This window comes from Crocuta crocuta, unplaced genomic scaffold (assembly GCF_008692635.1).
Source record: "Crocuta crocuta isolate KB4526 unplaced genomic scaffold, BGI_CrCroc_1.0 scaffold335, whole genome shotgun sequence".
NCBI classification, from domain to species: Eukaryota; Metazoa; Chordata; class Mammalia; order Carnivora; family Hyaenidae; genus Crocuta; species Crocuta crocuta.
Genome location: NW_027527440.1, coordinates 342,387 through 358,827, shown reverse-complemented (window position 1 = coordinate 358,827; position 16,441 = coordinate 342,387). Strand labels below are relative to the sequence as shown.

At 40.0% G+C, this 16,441-nt stretch overlaps 1 protein-coding gene across 3 annotated transcripts in view; it reads right to left on the bottom strand.

The window, feature by feature from the left end:
- Window positions 1–768: 768 nt before the first annotated feature.
- The window catches only part of VWA5A (von Willebrand factor A domain containing 5A), a 33,498-nt gene continuing 17,825 nt past the window's right edge, over window positions 769–16,441 (bottom strand). For 2 of the 3 annotated variants that reach the window (XM_077760285.1, XM_077760278.1), the window contains exons 14-18: window positions 16,102–16,355; window positions 8,494–8,649; window positions 6,991–7,121; window positions 2,846–2,972; window positions 769–2,295 (exon numbers count right to left, since the gene is read on the bottom strand). In XM_077760285.1, the coding sequence (XP_077616411.1) occupies window positions 2,216–2,295; window positions 2,846–2,972; window positions 6,991–7,121; window positions 8,494–8,649; window positions 16,102–16,355 (748 nt within the window). In that variant the 3' untranslated portion in view covers window positions 769–2,215. The remainder of the gene's footprint in view (window positions 2,296–2,845; window positions 2,973–6,990; window positions 7,122–8,493; window positions 8,650–16,101; window positions 16,356–16,441) is intronic. The other variant, XM_077760292.1, reaches the window with a different exon arrangement.

The window sequence follows — 16,441 nt, the reverse complement described above, 5'->3', positions numbered from 1 at the left end:
AGCTTCCAGGTGATAGCACAGCCCTGTTCCACAGGTGACACTCAGCCATAAGCCAGCTCAGGAGAAAGTCCTGGGAAATCAGTCTCTACTATGCAAGTCAGGCTAATGTTCCTAAGGTTCACTCAACAGCTCAACAGAACTCAGGTCCAGGCCATTCTCTACGTGAGTGAATGGAGGATATTGAGGTCATCGCCAGAATTCTTGAGTATTCAACACGAAAGTGACAATGGAATTTGTAATCCTGGTTTTACACATAAGGATACTAAGCTCCTGGGGGTTAAGTCATGTGTCCATTATCACATAACTATTTAAGTATATTGTCAAGATTCTACAAGTAGTTTTCTGATCAGTGTCATTTACTGGCTTCATGTAAGTCAGGAAATCAGCCTACAATAGAAAATGTGGGGACAGGACCTGGCGTGAACAGTGTGCAGGCATCAGCAACGTTGAGAGGGAAAATAAGGGATAATAAAACTACTGCAGGTGCAGGGCACCTGGGTGGCTCAGTAGGTTAAGCATCCAACTTTGGCTCTGGTCATGATCTCATGGTCGGTGGGTTTGAGCCCTGTATCAGGCTCTGTGTTGACTAGCTAGCTCAGAGCCTGGAGGCTGCTTCAGATTCTGTATCTCCTCTCTCTGACCCTCCCTTTCTCACGCAGTCTCTTTCTCTCTCTCAGAAATTTAAAAAAAAATTTTTTTTCATAAAAAAAAACGGAAAACCAATGCAAGTTCAAAAAATTAATCTACAAAAGATTAGACCCAAGAAAGTGCAGTGTAGAGATAGCCATTTTAATATTGATACAATAGTATTTTAGGGGACAATGCATCAAATAGGGTCGTTTCCACTAGGACACAGTATGTGGGAAATAAAGCCAGAAACAAGCATGGGGAGCCCATTTCTTCCTCATGGGCTGAGTGATCCAGTCTCAGGTCTCAGGCAAAGCTACCTTTAAACACACATTTTCCTTTAAAAGGTGAAAGATTTATATGATCTGAAGAGAAACCAGAGTATCACACATTTTCCTTTAGTATAGGTTATAGGGCCTGACTTAGAGGTCTCATGGATTCAGGCCAGGACTAAAGATTCCATTATTCCCTTCTTGCTAAGATGTAAAACAATTAAGAGGCACCTGGGTGGCTCAGTCAGTTAAGCGTCCAACTCTATTTTGGCTCAGGATCTCATGGTTCAAGCCCTGTGCCAGGCCCACAGGCACAAAGCCTGCTTGGGATCTCTCTCTCCCTCCCTCTCTCTCAAAATAAATACATGAACTTAACAAAGAAAGATGTTTAACAAGGGGAAACATCTGTCTCCAACAGGTATGATTCAATCCAGTCTCAGGCAATGAGAGGGAAGGCATGCAGTACTGATTAGTAAAATCCAAGTGGGATAAACCAAGAAGGCCACCAGCAGTGCCACCTTTCACAGAGGACCCCTGGAGTCTCTTTCTTTGTGATCGTGAGGTTATATTGATCCTGATGCTGGCTTTTAACCTCCCTTGCTACTCTTTGTCCTATCTTAGAATAGAGAATTGGATAGCTCAGCAGTCTGGTCCTAATGAGTATATAAGATCAAAGGAAATAGGTGTGCTTGGGTGGCTCAGTCATTAAGCATCTGACTTTGGTTCAGATCATGATCTCACAGTTCGTGAGTCCGAGTCCCACAATGGGTGAGCTCGAGCCCCAATTCGGATGAGCCCTGCTTCTCTCTCTCTCACCCCACCACCCCCTCCCCCGTTTTGCCCTTTGTGGGATTCTCTCTCTCTCTGCCCCTTGCTCAGTTGTGCCCTCTCTCTCTCAAAAAAAAAAAAAGATCAAAGGGAATAGACAAATATAATGCACTGAAATCTCTTCTTTAGGCATCCCCTAACATCAGTGCTGTACCCTTTTGTCTGGAGTCTGCATCACCTGTTTTTCATGTAGTCATCCTGGAAAAGCTGGGAGGAATGTAAATATCTAAGAATGCTTTAAATTCCTCCAAGAAAGGGAACAGGTTCTGGGACCATTGACACTTGGCTGAGCATACATGCAGGGTGGCAGCAGATCGCCCTACCCAAAGGGAACCTGGAACAGAAAGGCTAGGTGGGATGGGCATCCTTCACTTTTATGTCAAGAAACTGATAGGACAGGTGTAAAAGACAAAAACACACTACAGCAGGAGAGCATAAAGGAAAGGGCAGCAGCAGGGGCAAGGCACTTGTTTCTCTGGATGGTCTCCTCAGCTACCAAAGACGCCAGGGTCCACAGAGGACTTGGTAAAAGTAATAGCAGCTTTCACAAGCTTTTTCTTGATGGAGCCTGTTGGGAGGAGAAAGCAAGAATTAGGGCTGAGGAACCAAAATGCGAGTCCATACTCTTCCCCAAGTCTCCCCTCAACCAGCCCGCTCATCTCCCCTGAGTCCCGCTCCTGTCTTTCTTCAACACCCCTGACTTTTCTCTTCCTACTGCCCAGACTCCTTTTCATCTTCTCAGACCCTTTAAATACTGCGCAGCCATGGGATAAGAAACCCCCGAGAAGTGAGAGCTCCAGCCCAGCCTTATATTCAGTACAGTACCGAGATGATGAGGAGAATAAATGCCACATCATCTCCTCACAAATCGCAGTCCCCAACCATGTCCCTTTCCCTCTTCACTTACCTTCCCCTCCCCCATTTAAGACTATACCCTCAGTCTGCCAAGGAAAGGACTATGTGAGAGACCAGAAAAGGCCTGAACCGGGATAGTCAGGGAGAGGACTATGGGGCCTCCCTCTTAGTCACCCTCTAGTAGGCCTGGAGGCTCAGCACCTGACAAGATGGGTAGCTTCCAACAGAGGGAAGAAGATGGGGCTTTAGGATTGAACTCCTACCTGCATTCATGTTAATCCAGAGTCTGGCCTTCTTTTCCAGAAGTTCCCACTCACACTTTTGGTGCTTAGCCATGGCATGCAGCCAAACCACCGCCAGAACTGTGGCCCAGCTTGAGGGGTCTGCATCCTGTGCAACAGACAGAAACTTCCGTGAAGTCTCCAAGTTGGAGCGGGAATCTCTTGAAAGAGATGCAAAGAGCCCCTCACTCACTTTGCCCAAAACTGCTATTACATGTGATGACTTAGCTCTTTCTAGACCTCATCTGCTACTTGCAAGGTGTAAAGCCAGGCCCTGAAACTCAGGGCAATAATCTCGAGTCTTAGAGTAAAAAAGTCTTGAGTTTTCAACCCAGTAGACCCATGAGTGCAGTGCTTAAAACTCTTATAACATCCCCAACAAGGATTCCCAAGCTATGATAAGAGAGACACAGGCATAACTGTGTTATATTTTTATAAGATATTGAATGTATTTTTGTTTGAATATTTGCCAAACCGAAAAAAAAAGAGGAATTACCTCACTGTCATAATGACATAATGACAATGTCATAATGACATTTTTTATTTAAAAAATTTATAAGTTTATTAATTTTGAGAGACAGAGATAGCATGGGGGGAGGGGCAGAGAGAGATAGAAAAAGAGAGAGAGGAAATCCCAAGTAGTCTCTGTGCTGCCAGGGCAGAGCCCCATGTGGGGCTTGAACTCATAAAACCGTGAGATTATGACCTGAGCCAAAACCAAGAGGCAGCCACTTAAACTGAGCCAACCAAGCGCCCCACCAATAATAACATTTTGGAGAGAGAAAATGGATTCACAAAAAAGTGAAATGATTTGCCCAAAGTTGGCCTTCTAGCAAATGACTCAGCTGGGACTGGAGTCATACTGTTCATGTCACTCAGGAAAGTCCCAGCCACAGAACAAAATATGAGTTTTAGGGGTTCCTGGGTGGCTCAGTCGGTTAAGTGTCTGACTTCGGCTCAGGTCATGATCTCATGGTCCATGGGTTTGAGCCCCACATCGGGCTCTGTGCTAACAGCTCAGAGCCTGGAGCCTGCTTCAGATTCTGTGTCTCCTTCTCTCCCTGTCCCCTCCCCACTTGCACTCTGTCTCTCACTCAAAAATAAACATTAAAAATTTTTTTAGTAGTTTATTNGGTGTGGAGTTTGGTGAGTTCCTTATAGATTTTGGATACTAGCCTTTTATCTGATAAGTCATTTGCAACTACCTTTTCCCATTCCATCGGTTGCCTGTTACNATGCTAGGACTTCCAGCACTATGTTAAACAACAGTGGTGAGAGTGGACATCCCTGTCGTGTTCCTGATCTCAGGGAGAAAGCTCTCAGTTCTTCCCCATTGGGGATGATGTTAGCTGAGGGCTTGTCATAGATGACTTTTATGATGTTTAAGTAAGTTCCTCTATCTTGACTTTCTCAAGGGTCTTTATTAAGAAGCGATGCTGTATTTTGTCAAATGCTTTTTCTGCATCTATCAACAAGATCATATGGCTTTTATCTTTTCTTTTGTTGGTGTGATGTATCACATTGATTGATTTGCAAATATGGAACCAGCCCTGTAACCCAGGAATGAATCCCACTTGATCTTGGTGGATAATTCTTTTTATGTGCTGTTGGATTCGATTTGCATTAAACAATTTTTAACAAAAAGAAAGAAAATGAGTTTTCACCCAGGGTCCCACCTTTAGTTTCTAAACTCAACAGAGCAAGAAAAATTGTTTTTTAAGATCATGACCTTTAAAATTTGGAAACAGCTATCAAGTCCTGAAATCAAAATTCTCAATTCCTTTCATTCTTCTTTAAGAGAACTACTGATGTCAAATCAGTAAGAATCTCCATGCTTGATTTAGTCTAGAAACAAACATCACAGTGATTTTAAAAATATACCTCCTTAGGAGCACCTGGGTGGCTCAGTTGGTTCAGCATCTGACTTTGATTTTGGCTCAGGTCATAATCGCATGGTGGATAGGTTCGAGGCCCGCATCAGGCTTTGAACACTTACAGTGTAAAGCCTACTTGGGATTCTCTCTGTCTCTCTCTCTCTCTGCCCCTTCCCTGCTCTCTCTCTCTCAAAATAAATAAATAAACTTTAAAAATAAAAATAAAAAATAAAATACACTTCCTTAAACGGTCATATCTGGAGGTCAGTGTACTTCTGAAATTCTATGACCACAGCCCCAAATATGTAACAAACACAGCTCTTCTGACAACCCTGTGCCTTCAACTAATCACGTATCACATCTGTTCATTCACATGAAGTTTGCAGTCACCCTAAGTCTCCATGTTACAACAAGCCTTAAGTAATTTTGCTTCTATTCTCTACATAGTTCAGGATTTAGAAGCAAAAAGAGTATTTTGATTCCTAATAAGTTTTTTTTCCATGAAAAGTTACAAGTCACTCATTGTTCAAGGTCTTTTGGGATCTCAATTTTCTTAATATTCTATCTCCCAGTTTTGGCAAATTTACAAACAGAAAAACATTGGATCTAAATTTGCATTGAAAATATCAACTCCAGAGAATTCAGAGCCTGGTGGCTCTAAACATGTTTTAAGTTTGAATAAATTCATTATTCAATGCAATGAATTTTCAATGAGTTTGTTCTCAATCAATGTACTCATCATTTAAAAAATTCAAATTCTTTACTGAAATTGAGACACCCCAGGGCTCCTGACTTCCTGGATTTATTGATCCAGTTACCATATCAAAGAAGAAAACATTAGTCTGACGTGTCATTGGTTTCCCAATAAAACCGAGTTAGAACATCGTGATTCTTATATCTTTTTCCAACTGTTTATAAACTATCCCTTTAATTATTTGTTCTAGAACAGTAGGAATTTATTTATTTATTTCAGTAGAAATAAAATGTCACACACACATATAATCCTAAATGTCCTAGTAGCTATATGTAAAAATAATCAGGTACAATATTTTATTAATATGTTTCATTTAACCTAACACATTCAAAATATCATTTTAAAATCAATATAAAAATAATCATTGATAAATATTTACATTCTTTTTTTATAGTAAGTCTTAAAATCAGCATGTGTTTCACAATTACAGCATGTTTTAATTCAATTGAGAATTTGGTTCCTTATTTGCATTAGCCATATTTCAAGTGCTCAATAGCCATGTGACAAGTGGATGCTATATTAGTTGATGTAGGTATAGGATCTTTGAGGGTTTTTTAAAATCATTTTTTAAAAAATATTTTAGGTTTATTTATTTTGAGAAAGAGAGAGCACACAAGTGGGGTATGGGCGGAGAGAGAGGCGAGAGAGAATCCCAAGCAGGCTCTACACTGTAAGTGCAGTGCTTGAACTCACAAACCATGAGATCATGACCTGAGCCAAAGTCAAGAGCCAGAGGCCAAAGTAACTCAGCCACCCAGTCGCCCCTGAGATTTATTTCACCACCTTTCACATTTTGAAAATTCAGAACAACACTTGTCTTTCAGGCTTTTGGCCTTTGTCCATATTTAATGATTTCTCAGTTAGAAGATTTGGTAAGTTGCCTTGGAATTCTGGAATGTAATTTGTCCTCATCAGCATACTCAAACACATTTGACATAACTAAGTGATCTCTATTAATACTTCACCTCTCCTGACTTCAGTGAAATTTTACTAACTTGTGGGCCACCTCTACAAATTAGTAGCAATGTAACTGAAGACAGTTCTAGAACTGAATCCAGCTCTGCCACTGACTGGCTAGGTAAACTCAGACACATTATTATAGTTCTATATAAAATAGCAATGTGAACAGGGTTTACTTTAATTATTATGATGAATAAGTCAGTGGATGTTAAGTACTTAGCACAGTGCCTGGCACAGAGTAATTGCTCAACAAATATTAGTTATTATAACCAAGATGACTGACAGGGAATATAAAGTGAAAGAGGATGTTTGCTTTCCCTTTGTCATCCATCAACTCCCACCAACTAGGTTATTAGTTCCTTGTTCCTTCTTCTCTAACATATCAGGAAAACTCTTCAACATCTATTTATGAGAAGTTAATTTAGTCTATGGCCTTCTATAGTCTCCTTTCTCAGATGAGTCACGAATCACCCCAAATCTCATTACTGACCCCAACCCCTCCAAAACATACATACTCCTTTTCCTTCTCTGAATCTTACCTTGACAGGGAGTGCAGTCTGTAGGTCTTTCAAATTTATACCTAGGATCCTGGCCAGACTTTCATCTAGATCCCAGGAACCATCTGCATTTTGGAGGGATATCAGCTGCACCAGATAATTCTCTCCAAAGACTTTGGGGAAGAAAAAAAGAACATAAGAAATTATGGAGCTCTGACCCCTTAGTATAGCTGAGAAAGACAGGTCTTAGTATACCCGAGAAAAACAGGCTATAGCGAGAGCGATGAGCTAAGCAGATCCTACCAAGATACCTGTCATCGTCATTCCCCTGTGAGACAGGTATTTCCTCTGTGATAATGTAGGCCACCTGACCGGTATACTAATTCTAGGGAAGCTGCACTTAAAAATCCAGCAACAAGGAAAAGATATGAGGAACTAAAGAACCCACATGATAATGCTGCTTAAAGTTTTATCGAGTCTTATTTAAATGGGCCTTAAAACTTGATGTATATTTTAAAAAATTCTACACCAATATAGCTTCAATTTTAATTATAAAAAAATTTCAAAAGAAAGCAGATCTAAAGGAAGCACTTAGCAACATACCTCAAAGAGTAGTCTAGTGTCTGATTTGCGTGCTACAGCAGTTGCTTAAAGACCACACAGAAAGTATCTCATATCTGGCTATCTATTATCATGTAGATGATGTACTTAGAGTGTGATGTGATGATGCACTTAGAGCAACTTGGAAATTAGCAGGCAAGAAAACCATAACTAGAAAACAATTCTACTCTAATGGAGGGAAAAATCTATGGCTCTGAATTTCAACAGTCTTAGTTTGAATCTCAGCTTTGCTAACACTCAAAATGTAATAGTTGTGCGACCAATAGTAATCTTAGCCTTCTCTGTAAATTGGAGACCAAAATGCCTAATGCATGAGAAGGAATGCAAAGTACCTAAAAGGCCCTTCATTGGTTCTGTTCAAAAAGGAGTTGCTAATTAGCTCACAAAAACCAAAAGCTCACCACTGCTGTCTAATTTTTCTTTAGGCTTTGGTAAGAGGATTCATAAGATAGAAAGGTCAGATCTGGAATATTCTAAGTGAGGAAGGCCTAGAAAACCAACACAAAGTTCATCTACTCTGTGGCCAACATTAAGAATTTTCTCGGAGGGCCCAAGATAGTGGAACAGCATGGAAGTTTCCGTGTCTCTTGACCCTGAAATGCAGCCAGATCAACACTAAACCATCTTGCACACCTGGAAAACTGATTTGAGGACTAACAACAATCTGCACAACCTGAGCCACAGAATTCAGCAGGTACACAGTACAGAGAGGTGAACTGGTGGAGCAAGAAGCCAGGGAGCTGTTTTTGCTTGCAGAGAGAGGACAGAGACACCAGGAGAGTATGGGAAAGCACCCTCACCCCAGAAAGAAGCTGGAGAGAAAAGGAGGAGTATGCAAGGGACTGAGCAAAAAAGGAGAGTTTAAATTCCATTATGACTCTATAAAGAGGGGAGCACAGAGTCTGAAACTCCACAGCTCCCTACCTGATGATGTTCCGGTGGGAAGAGCAGATTCCCAGGAGCAGCCTGCAAGGTCAACGGAGTCCTGGAGACACATGACTTGGTGATATGATGCCCCTGCTCGGGGGAGATTTGGTAGAGATGGTGCAGCAGTCCCAAAGGCAAAGGTCCTAGTGGACCCTGGAGAACAACCATATTCACTGGTGTTGGAACAACGACGTTAAGAGGGAAGCCTGGTGACAGATGTGTGTTGTGATCTGCCATAATCCCTAAAATGCTGCTGCTACTTGATTGCATAAACTTTTTCAGGGGCAGACTGGCACCCAGAGGCAGTCTCTGGGCAGCAGCAGTGGCATAGTCTTGTGAACATTCCTTGCAGAGGACTGGCACCAAGCCATTGTTCAGTCAGACCCTCCTTCAGAGGGCTAGAATGGGTCAAAGCCACAATCCTTCAGAAGCCAGGGTTTGGGAAACAGAGCATCAGAAATAAAACTCAGGAGGGAGGTGCCACATGGAAGCCTGACAGCTTGGTCATGAGCAGTGTAAAAGCAGGGAGTGGATGGAAGTCAGAGACAAAGGAGTGGTGCTTGATTGCCAGTCGGCGAGAGAGGAGTTCTGATACTAGAGACTGAACAGCTGGGTGATGCCATTTTCACCCCTTTCACACATGAACACACTTGTCTACATGTACCACAACAATCCATTCTAGTAAGCTAAGCAGCGCCAACTAGTGGAGAATAGAGCTGTTACACGAAGCCCTGCCCAAAAGCACTCTTGAACATCACAAGTCTTTCTGTTTATTTAGTTTACGGACTATAAAGTGACTCATAGCTTGACTTCTAAGGGAAATCAATGTAATTTCAATCATATTTCAGTCTGTCTGCTGGTCCATCTATTTAATTTTTTTTCTTTTTTTTCTTTTCTTATTCTTAAACATAGAAAGAGAAAAAAATTTATTTTTATTTTCTATTTTTATTAAAAAGATTCTTCTTTAATTTTTTATTATATTTCTTAGTTTCAGGAATTTTTAAAATTCTATTTTACTTCCATTATTTCAATTATTGTATTCTATTTTATCGTATTCACTTTTTTCAAATTTTCAAACGTTTTTTTTCTGTTTTTTCTTTTTTCTTTATTTCCTTTCTTATCTTTCCCGTTTTTTTTTTTGTTTTTTTGTCTAATCAAGCTCCTTGCAACAACTAGACCAAAACACACCAAAGATCTAGCATCCTTATTAGATTTCTTTGTGTTGTTTTAAATTTTTAAATTTTTATTTGTTTTTACTTTATTAATTCCTTTTCACCTTCAAAATGACAAAACAAAAGAATTCATCCCAAAAGAAAGAACAGGAAGAAATGACAGCCACGGACTTAATCAACATAGATACAAGCAAGATGTCTGAACCAGAATTTAGAGTCACAATAATAAGAATACTAGCTGCGGATTTAAAATAGATTAGAATCCCTTTCTCTGGAGATAAAAGAAGTAAAATCTACTCAGGATGAAATAAAAAATGCTATAACTGAGCTTTAATCTTGAATGGATGCCATGTCAGCAAGAATGGATGAAGCAGAGCAGTGAATCAGCAATATAGAGGACAAACTAATGGAGAACAATGCAGCAGAAAAAAAGAGGGAGATTAAGGCAAAAGAGCAAGATTTAAGAATTAGAGAACTCAGTGACTCATTAAAAAAGAATAATGTCAGAATCATAGAAGTCCCAGAAGATGGAAAGAGAGAAAAAAGGGTAGAAGGTATGTGAGCAAATCATACTGGAAAATTTTCCTAACCTTAGGAGACATCAAAATGCAGGAAGCACAGAGGACCCTCATTAGATTCAACAAAAGCCGACCATCAACAAGGCATATTATTGTCAAATACACAAAATACTCAGGCAAGGAAAGAATCATGAAAGCAGTAAGGGGAAAAACCTACAAGGGAAGACAGATCAAGTTTGCAACAGACCTATCCACAGAAACTTGGCAGGCCAGAAAGGAGTGGCAGGATATATTCAATGTGCAGAATCAGAAAAATATGCAGTCAAGAATTCTTTATCCAGCAAGGCTGTCATTCAAAAAGGAGAGACACAAAGTTTCCCAGACAAACAAAAATTAAAAGAGTTTGTAACCACTAATCCAGCCCTGCAAGAAATTTTAAGAGGGACTCTTTGAGGGGAGAAAAGATTAATAAACAAACAAACAAACAAAAAGACCAAAAGCAACAAAGATTAGAAAGGACCAGAGAACACCATTAGAAATTCCAACTTTCCAGGCAACATAATGACAATAAATTCATATCTTTCAGTACTCACTCTAAATGCCAATGCACTAAATACTCCAATCAAAAGACACAGGGTAACAGAATGGATAAGAAAACAAGATCCATCTATATGCTGTTTACAACAGACCCATTTTAGACCTAAAGGCACCTTCAGATTGAAAGTAAGGGGATGAAGAACCATCTATCATGCTAATGCTCACCAAAAGGAAGCCAGAGTAGCCATACTTATATCAGACAATCTAGACTTTAAAATAAGGTCTCTAACAAGAGATGAAAAAGGGCATTATATCATAATTAAGAGGTCTATCCACCAAGAAGATCTAACAATTGTAAACATTTATGTTCCAAACATGAAAGCACCCAAATATATAACTCAATTAATCACAAACATAAAGAAACTCATTAATAATAATACCATAATAGCAGGGGACTTCAATATCCCACTTACAGCAATGGACAGATCATCTAAACAGAAAATCAACAAGGAAACAATGGCTTTGAATGACACACTGGACCAGATGGACTTAACAGATATATTCAGAATATTTCATCCTAAAGAGGCAGAATACACATTCTTCTCCAGTGCACTTGGAACATTCTCCAGAATATATCACATACTGGGACACAAATCAACCCTCAACAGCTATAAAAATATTGAGATCATACTGTGCATATTTTCAGACCACAATACTATGAAACTCAAAATCAACCAAAAGAAAAAATGTGGAAAGGTAACAAATACTTGGAGACTAAAGACCATCCTGCTAAAGAATGAAGTTCTTTGGTTTAAGAAGTTAAAGAGGAACTTAAAAAGTACATGGAGGCCAATGAAAATGATAACACCACAGCCCAAAACCTCTGGGACGCAGCAAAGGCAGTCATAAGAGGGAAGTATATAGCAATCCAGGCCTTCCTAAAGAAAGAAGAAAGGTCTCAGATACACAACTTAACCTTATACCTTAAAAAACTGGAAAAAGAAGAGTAAATGAAATCCCAAAATAGCAGAATACAGGAAATAATGAAGATGAAAATAGAAATCAATGCTGCCAAAACCAAAACCCAAACCCAAAACCAAACAAACCAAAACAAACAAACAAACAAAACCACAGTAGAACAGATCAATGAAACCAGAAACTGGTTCTTTGAAAGAATTAACAAAATTGATAAACTCCTAGCAAGTTTGATCAAAAAGAAAAAGTAAAGGACGGACCTAAACAAATAAATCAAGAATGAAAAAGGAGACATTACAACCAACACAGCAAAAATATAAACAATAATAAGGGAATATTATGAGCAGTTATATGCCAATGAAATAGGCAATATGGAAGAAATGGACAAATTCCTAGACGCATATAAACTACCAAAACTGAAACAGGAAAAAATATAAAATTTGAACAGATCCATAACAAGAAATCGAATTAGTAATAAAAAAAAAAAACCTCCCAAAAACAAGAGTCCAGGGCCAAATGGCTTTCCAGTGGAATTTTACCAAACATTTAAAGAAGAGTTAACACCTATTCTCTTGAAGCTGTTCCAAAAAATAGAAATGGAAGGAAAACTTCCAAACTCCTTCTATGAAGCCAGCATTACATTGACTCCAAAACCAGACAAAGACCCCACTAAAAAGGAGAACTATAGACCAATTTCCCTGATGAGCATGGGTGCAAAAATCCTCAACAAGATACTAGCCAACAATACATTAAAAGAATCATTCACCATGACCAAGTGGTTTTTATACCTGGGAAGTAGGGCTGGTTCAATATCCATAAAACAATCAGTGTGATCCATCACCTCAATAACAGAAAGGACAAGAATCACATGATCCTCTCAATAGATGCAAAGAAAGCATTTGACAAAACACAGCATTGCTTCTTGATAAAAACCCTCAAGAAAGCAGGGATAGAAGGATCATACCTCAAGGTCATAAAAGCCATATATGAAAGACCCATCGTTAATATCATCCTCAATAGGGAAAAACTGAGAGCTTTCCCCCTAAGATCAAGAACAAGACAGGGATGTCCACTCTCGCCACTGTTATTCAACATGGTATTGGAAGTCTTAGCCTCAGCAGTCAGACAATACAAAGGAATAAAAGGCATCCAAATCAGCCAGGAGGAAGTCAAACTTGCACTCTTTTCAGATGACATAATACTCTATATGGAAAACCCAAAAATTCCACTAAAAAACTGCTAGAACTGACCCATAAATTCAGCAAAGTCGCAGGATATAAAATCAATGCACAGAAATTAGTTGCATTCCTATACACCAAATAATGAAGCAACAGAAAGCAAAATCAAGGAACCAATACCATTTACAATTGCACCAAAAACAATAAAATCCAGGAATAAATCTAACCAAAGCGGTGAAAAAATCTATTCACTGAAAACTATAGAAAGCTTATGAAAGATATTGAAGATATACATACAAAAAATGGATAGGAAGAACAAATCTTGTTAAAATGTCAATACTACCCAAAGCAATCTACATATTAATATTTGGGCCGAGATGCATGAGGACCATAGGATGAGGCCTTTAAATGAGCTGAAAAACACCAGACTTTGAGTACAGACTTTGTACAAAGTACAGACTTTGAGACTGAGGCACCCTCTGCTCTCTGCTATAGGCAAAGGGCACTGAGAAACTGGGACAAATGTCCTATGCATGTCTGCCTCAGCGACCATCTTTTTTCCTTCTCCCATGAGCCCACCTCCTGCACACACCCTCACCTCTCGAGCCCTTTCTTCTGTGTCCGCTGGAACACTTGATACCCAACAATGATCTTTCCTGCGTCTTTTACTTCATTACAGGAGGTTTCTTCCAACTACTTATCTTAACTTAAAACTAATCTTTTTCTTCGCAGAACTGTTCTCCCTCTATCCCTCTCACATGGTGCTCTCCCGAGGTACCACAGTCCAAGTACTCAGGTTTGGGAGGTGGGACTGGCAACCTCTTTAGTCCCAAATGTGTCTTCTAGCTCATTACTCCTCCACCCTCACCTGGATTACCTTCCTCATATTCTTCCTGCTGTCAACCTCCAACCTTCTCTGTCACTTCTCATTATTCACAAAAATATCTGAATGCTAGTTTCTAGACTCCCACTTCATTGCATGGCCTGCCATCATCTGGAGATTTCGGTACCCTGTATATAACCTATCCAGCACCCTCATTCAAGGCATCTCGACTTCCTCAAATCAAATGGCTTCAGCCTCCATTCTACCTCAGCCACTCCCTCCCTACCCAGAATCTTGTTATCCACCAGAATGGTTCCACCTGTAAAAGAAAAAAAAGTAAAAAAAAAAAAATCCCACTTTTAAAATACAGTATCCAATCTTTTGAGCCTTCTAACTCAGAGATCTCTATTTTCCCTGGTCTTTGACGTCGTCTGGACCTCTAAATCTGTGTCTCCTCTGCTTTTTCCCTATAATCCCCTCCCTTCTGTCTTTAGTTTCTCTCTCCTATTTAGCTTCAACTCCAGGTGCAACACCTCACCACCCTCTTCAATTCCATGTCCCTGATTTCCTTTCCATGACACCCATCAGGCAAAACCCCAGCCTCAAAAGTACATCAACACTCTGCTCCCTTTGTTCTTACACCAAAGCTGCTATGTCCTGCCGAAATGACTCACATGGACTGTACTCCTCTCTGCTAGTTTGGTGCCACTAAAAAAGGCAAGGGATCAAAACTAAACTGTACCCTCAACACTTCCAGGCAGTCTTTATTTTTTCCCTGGGAACTGCACGCTCCAATTGTCCACAGAGCTACTTCAAATCCTTTCCTCAAACTCTCTCTTCTACCATTTTTTGCCTCATACTCGGTAGCTAGTCTTCGTGTCTCTTTCATTAAAACTATAGAAAACCTATCAGACAGAAACTCTAAGCACTTGCCTCTCAGTTGGTTTGTGAACTAGAATCAAATTCCACCACCTTTCCTCCCCCTCCTGGCAACAGTGAGAGAGAGTGTCCTACTACTTGTCCTTCCTGGCTTTCACTGCTGCTCTACAAGTCATCTCTCACTTCCTCAGATACCCATCCCAATTAGCTACCCCATTTTTCTCCCAAAAGTGTCAGCCCTCTCTATTGACACTCTGCTTTGGGCATTACAACATCCTCAAATCTCCCCCATTCTGAAACTTTAAAGAGATATAATAACACACAAAACTCCACCTTCTGGAGATATCACTTTCTATTCCTTCCCCTTTCCAGTCTAATGTTTATCAAGTGTCTATACATTCATTTCCTACCTCTCTTTACCCTTTAGCATTCTGTAATATGAATTCTTTCCTGATCTAAGCCAGTGAAATCACTCTTGATTACATCACCAGAAACTTCTTTGATAATAACCCAATAGTCCCCTTTCAGTTTTTTTCTTTGACTTGTCAGCAGTATCTTACACTTTGATAACTCCCCTTTTTTAGATCACAGTTTCCTTTGTTTTGAACATGCACTCACTTTTCACCCTACTTCATTCCTTTTTATTATGGTTTGGGGAATCCTCTTACTACCTATACCTAGATACTGGGTTTTCTTTAGTGTTTCCATTTCATCCCCCTTTCATCTCACTCTATACATGCCCTCTGAATAATCTCATCTCTTCTCATGACTTTAGGACTTTAGTTACTACCTACATGTTAAATATTTCCAAATGTGTATCATCATCCCTGAACTTTCCTCTGAACAGCAAAACCATCTATCTGTATTTCTACAAGACATCTTCATATGGATATTCCATAGGGGTCTCAAATTCAAAATATTCAAAAATAACTCAACATGCTACCCTCTAAACTGGCTCCTATTTTTTAGTTACTCTATTTAAATAAATGGTACCATCATACACTCGGCTGTCCAACAAAAATCTGGGCTCAACTTGAAGCCTGCCTCTACAACCAACATCACACATTCCCCCCTGGTCACAGGATCCTGCCCAGAGAATTTCTCTACCGGACCCTAACTCTCAAGCCCCTAATATTTGTACTTAAGCCTGCCTGGCTTACACTTGAGACATCCATTCCCTAACACTATCAAATCACTACCATCAGCTACCTGTATAATCATTAACCATCTAATTCTCCATAGGATACATTAGCTTCAGATTTAGACAGTGTGAATACTCAATGTGTATGTGTACTTTCTGTTTCAATTTTTCTTGTTTCTTCCCCCGTTGGATTATTTAAAATCTTCTTGCCAGCGGGATTTTCTAGTTCCCTAGAAAGGTACCTACCACACCAGCCAGATATCCTATATGTGGAGAGACAAGGGAAAAAATTCAAGTTCACAAGCTTTTACTTCAAATAACATGTTTAGATATCGAGGGTCCCTTGTTTCACATGAGTTCAAATGGGGTAAAACTCACTCACCAATTCTTCTGCACTGTTTCATCACTGTAGTAGCACCCAGTAGCATTGGCCTTGGAATGTCCCTACGAGCCAAGGGCCCCTGAACTGGCTTGTTGAGGTCCTTGTTGACGGCAATGAAAGCTGTGTGGGAGCTTATGACTCCACAGTCAATGCTGACTTTAAGCACATCTTTTTTAAATCTTGCTGGAGTCTCCCCGAAGCCCATGTCCATGCTCTGGAGAAAGGCCTTGGCAGCAAGGCGGTGAATAGTGAAGCTAGAAGAAAATAATCCCTGCAACTTAGGGAAGAGCACACACATACCAGTTACTCAGGGCCCTCAAAAGTTAGCCTTGGCAAAGGG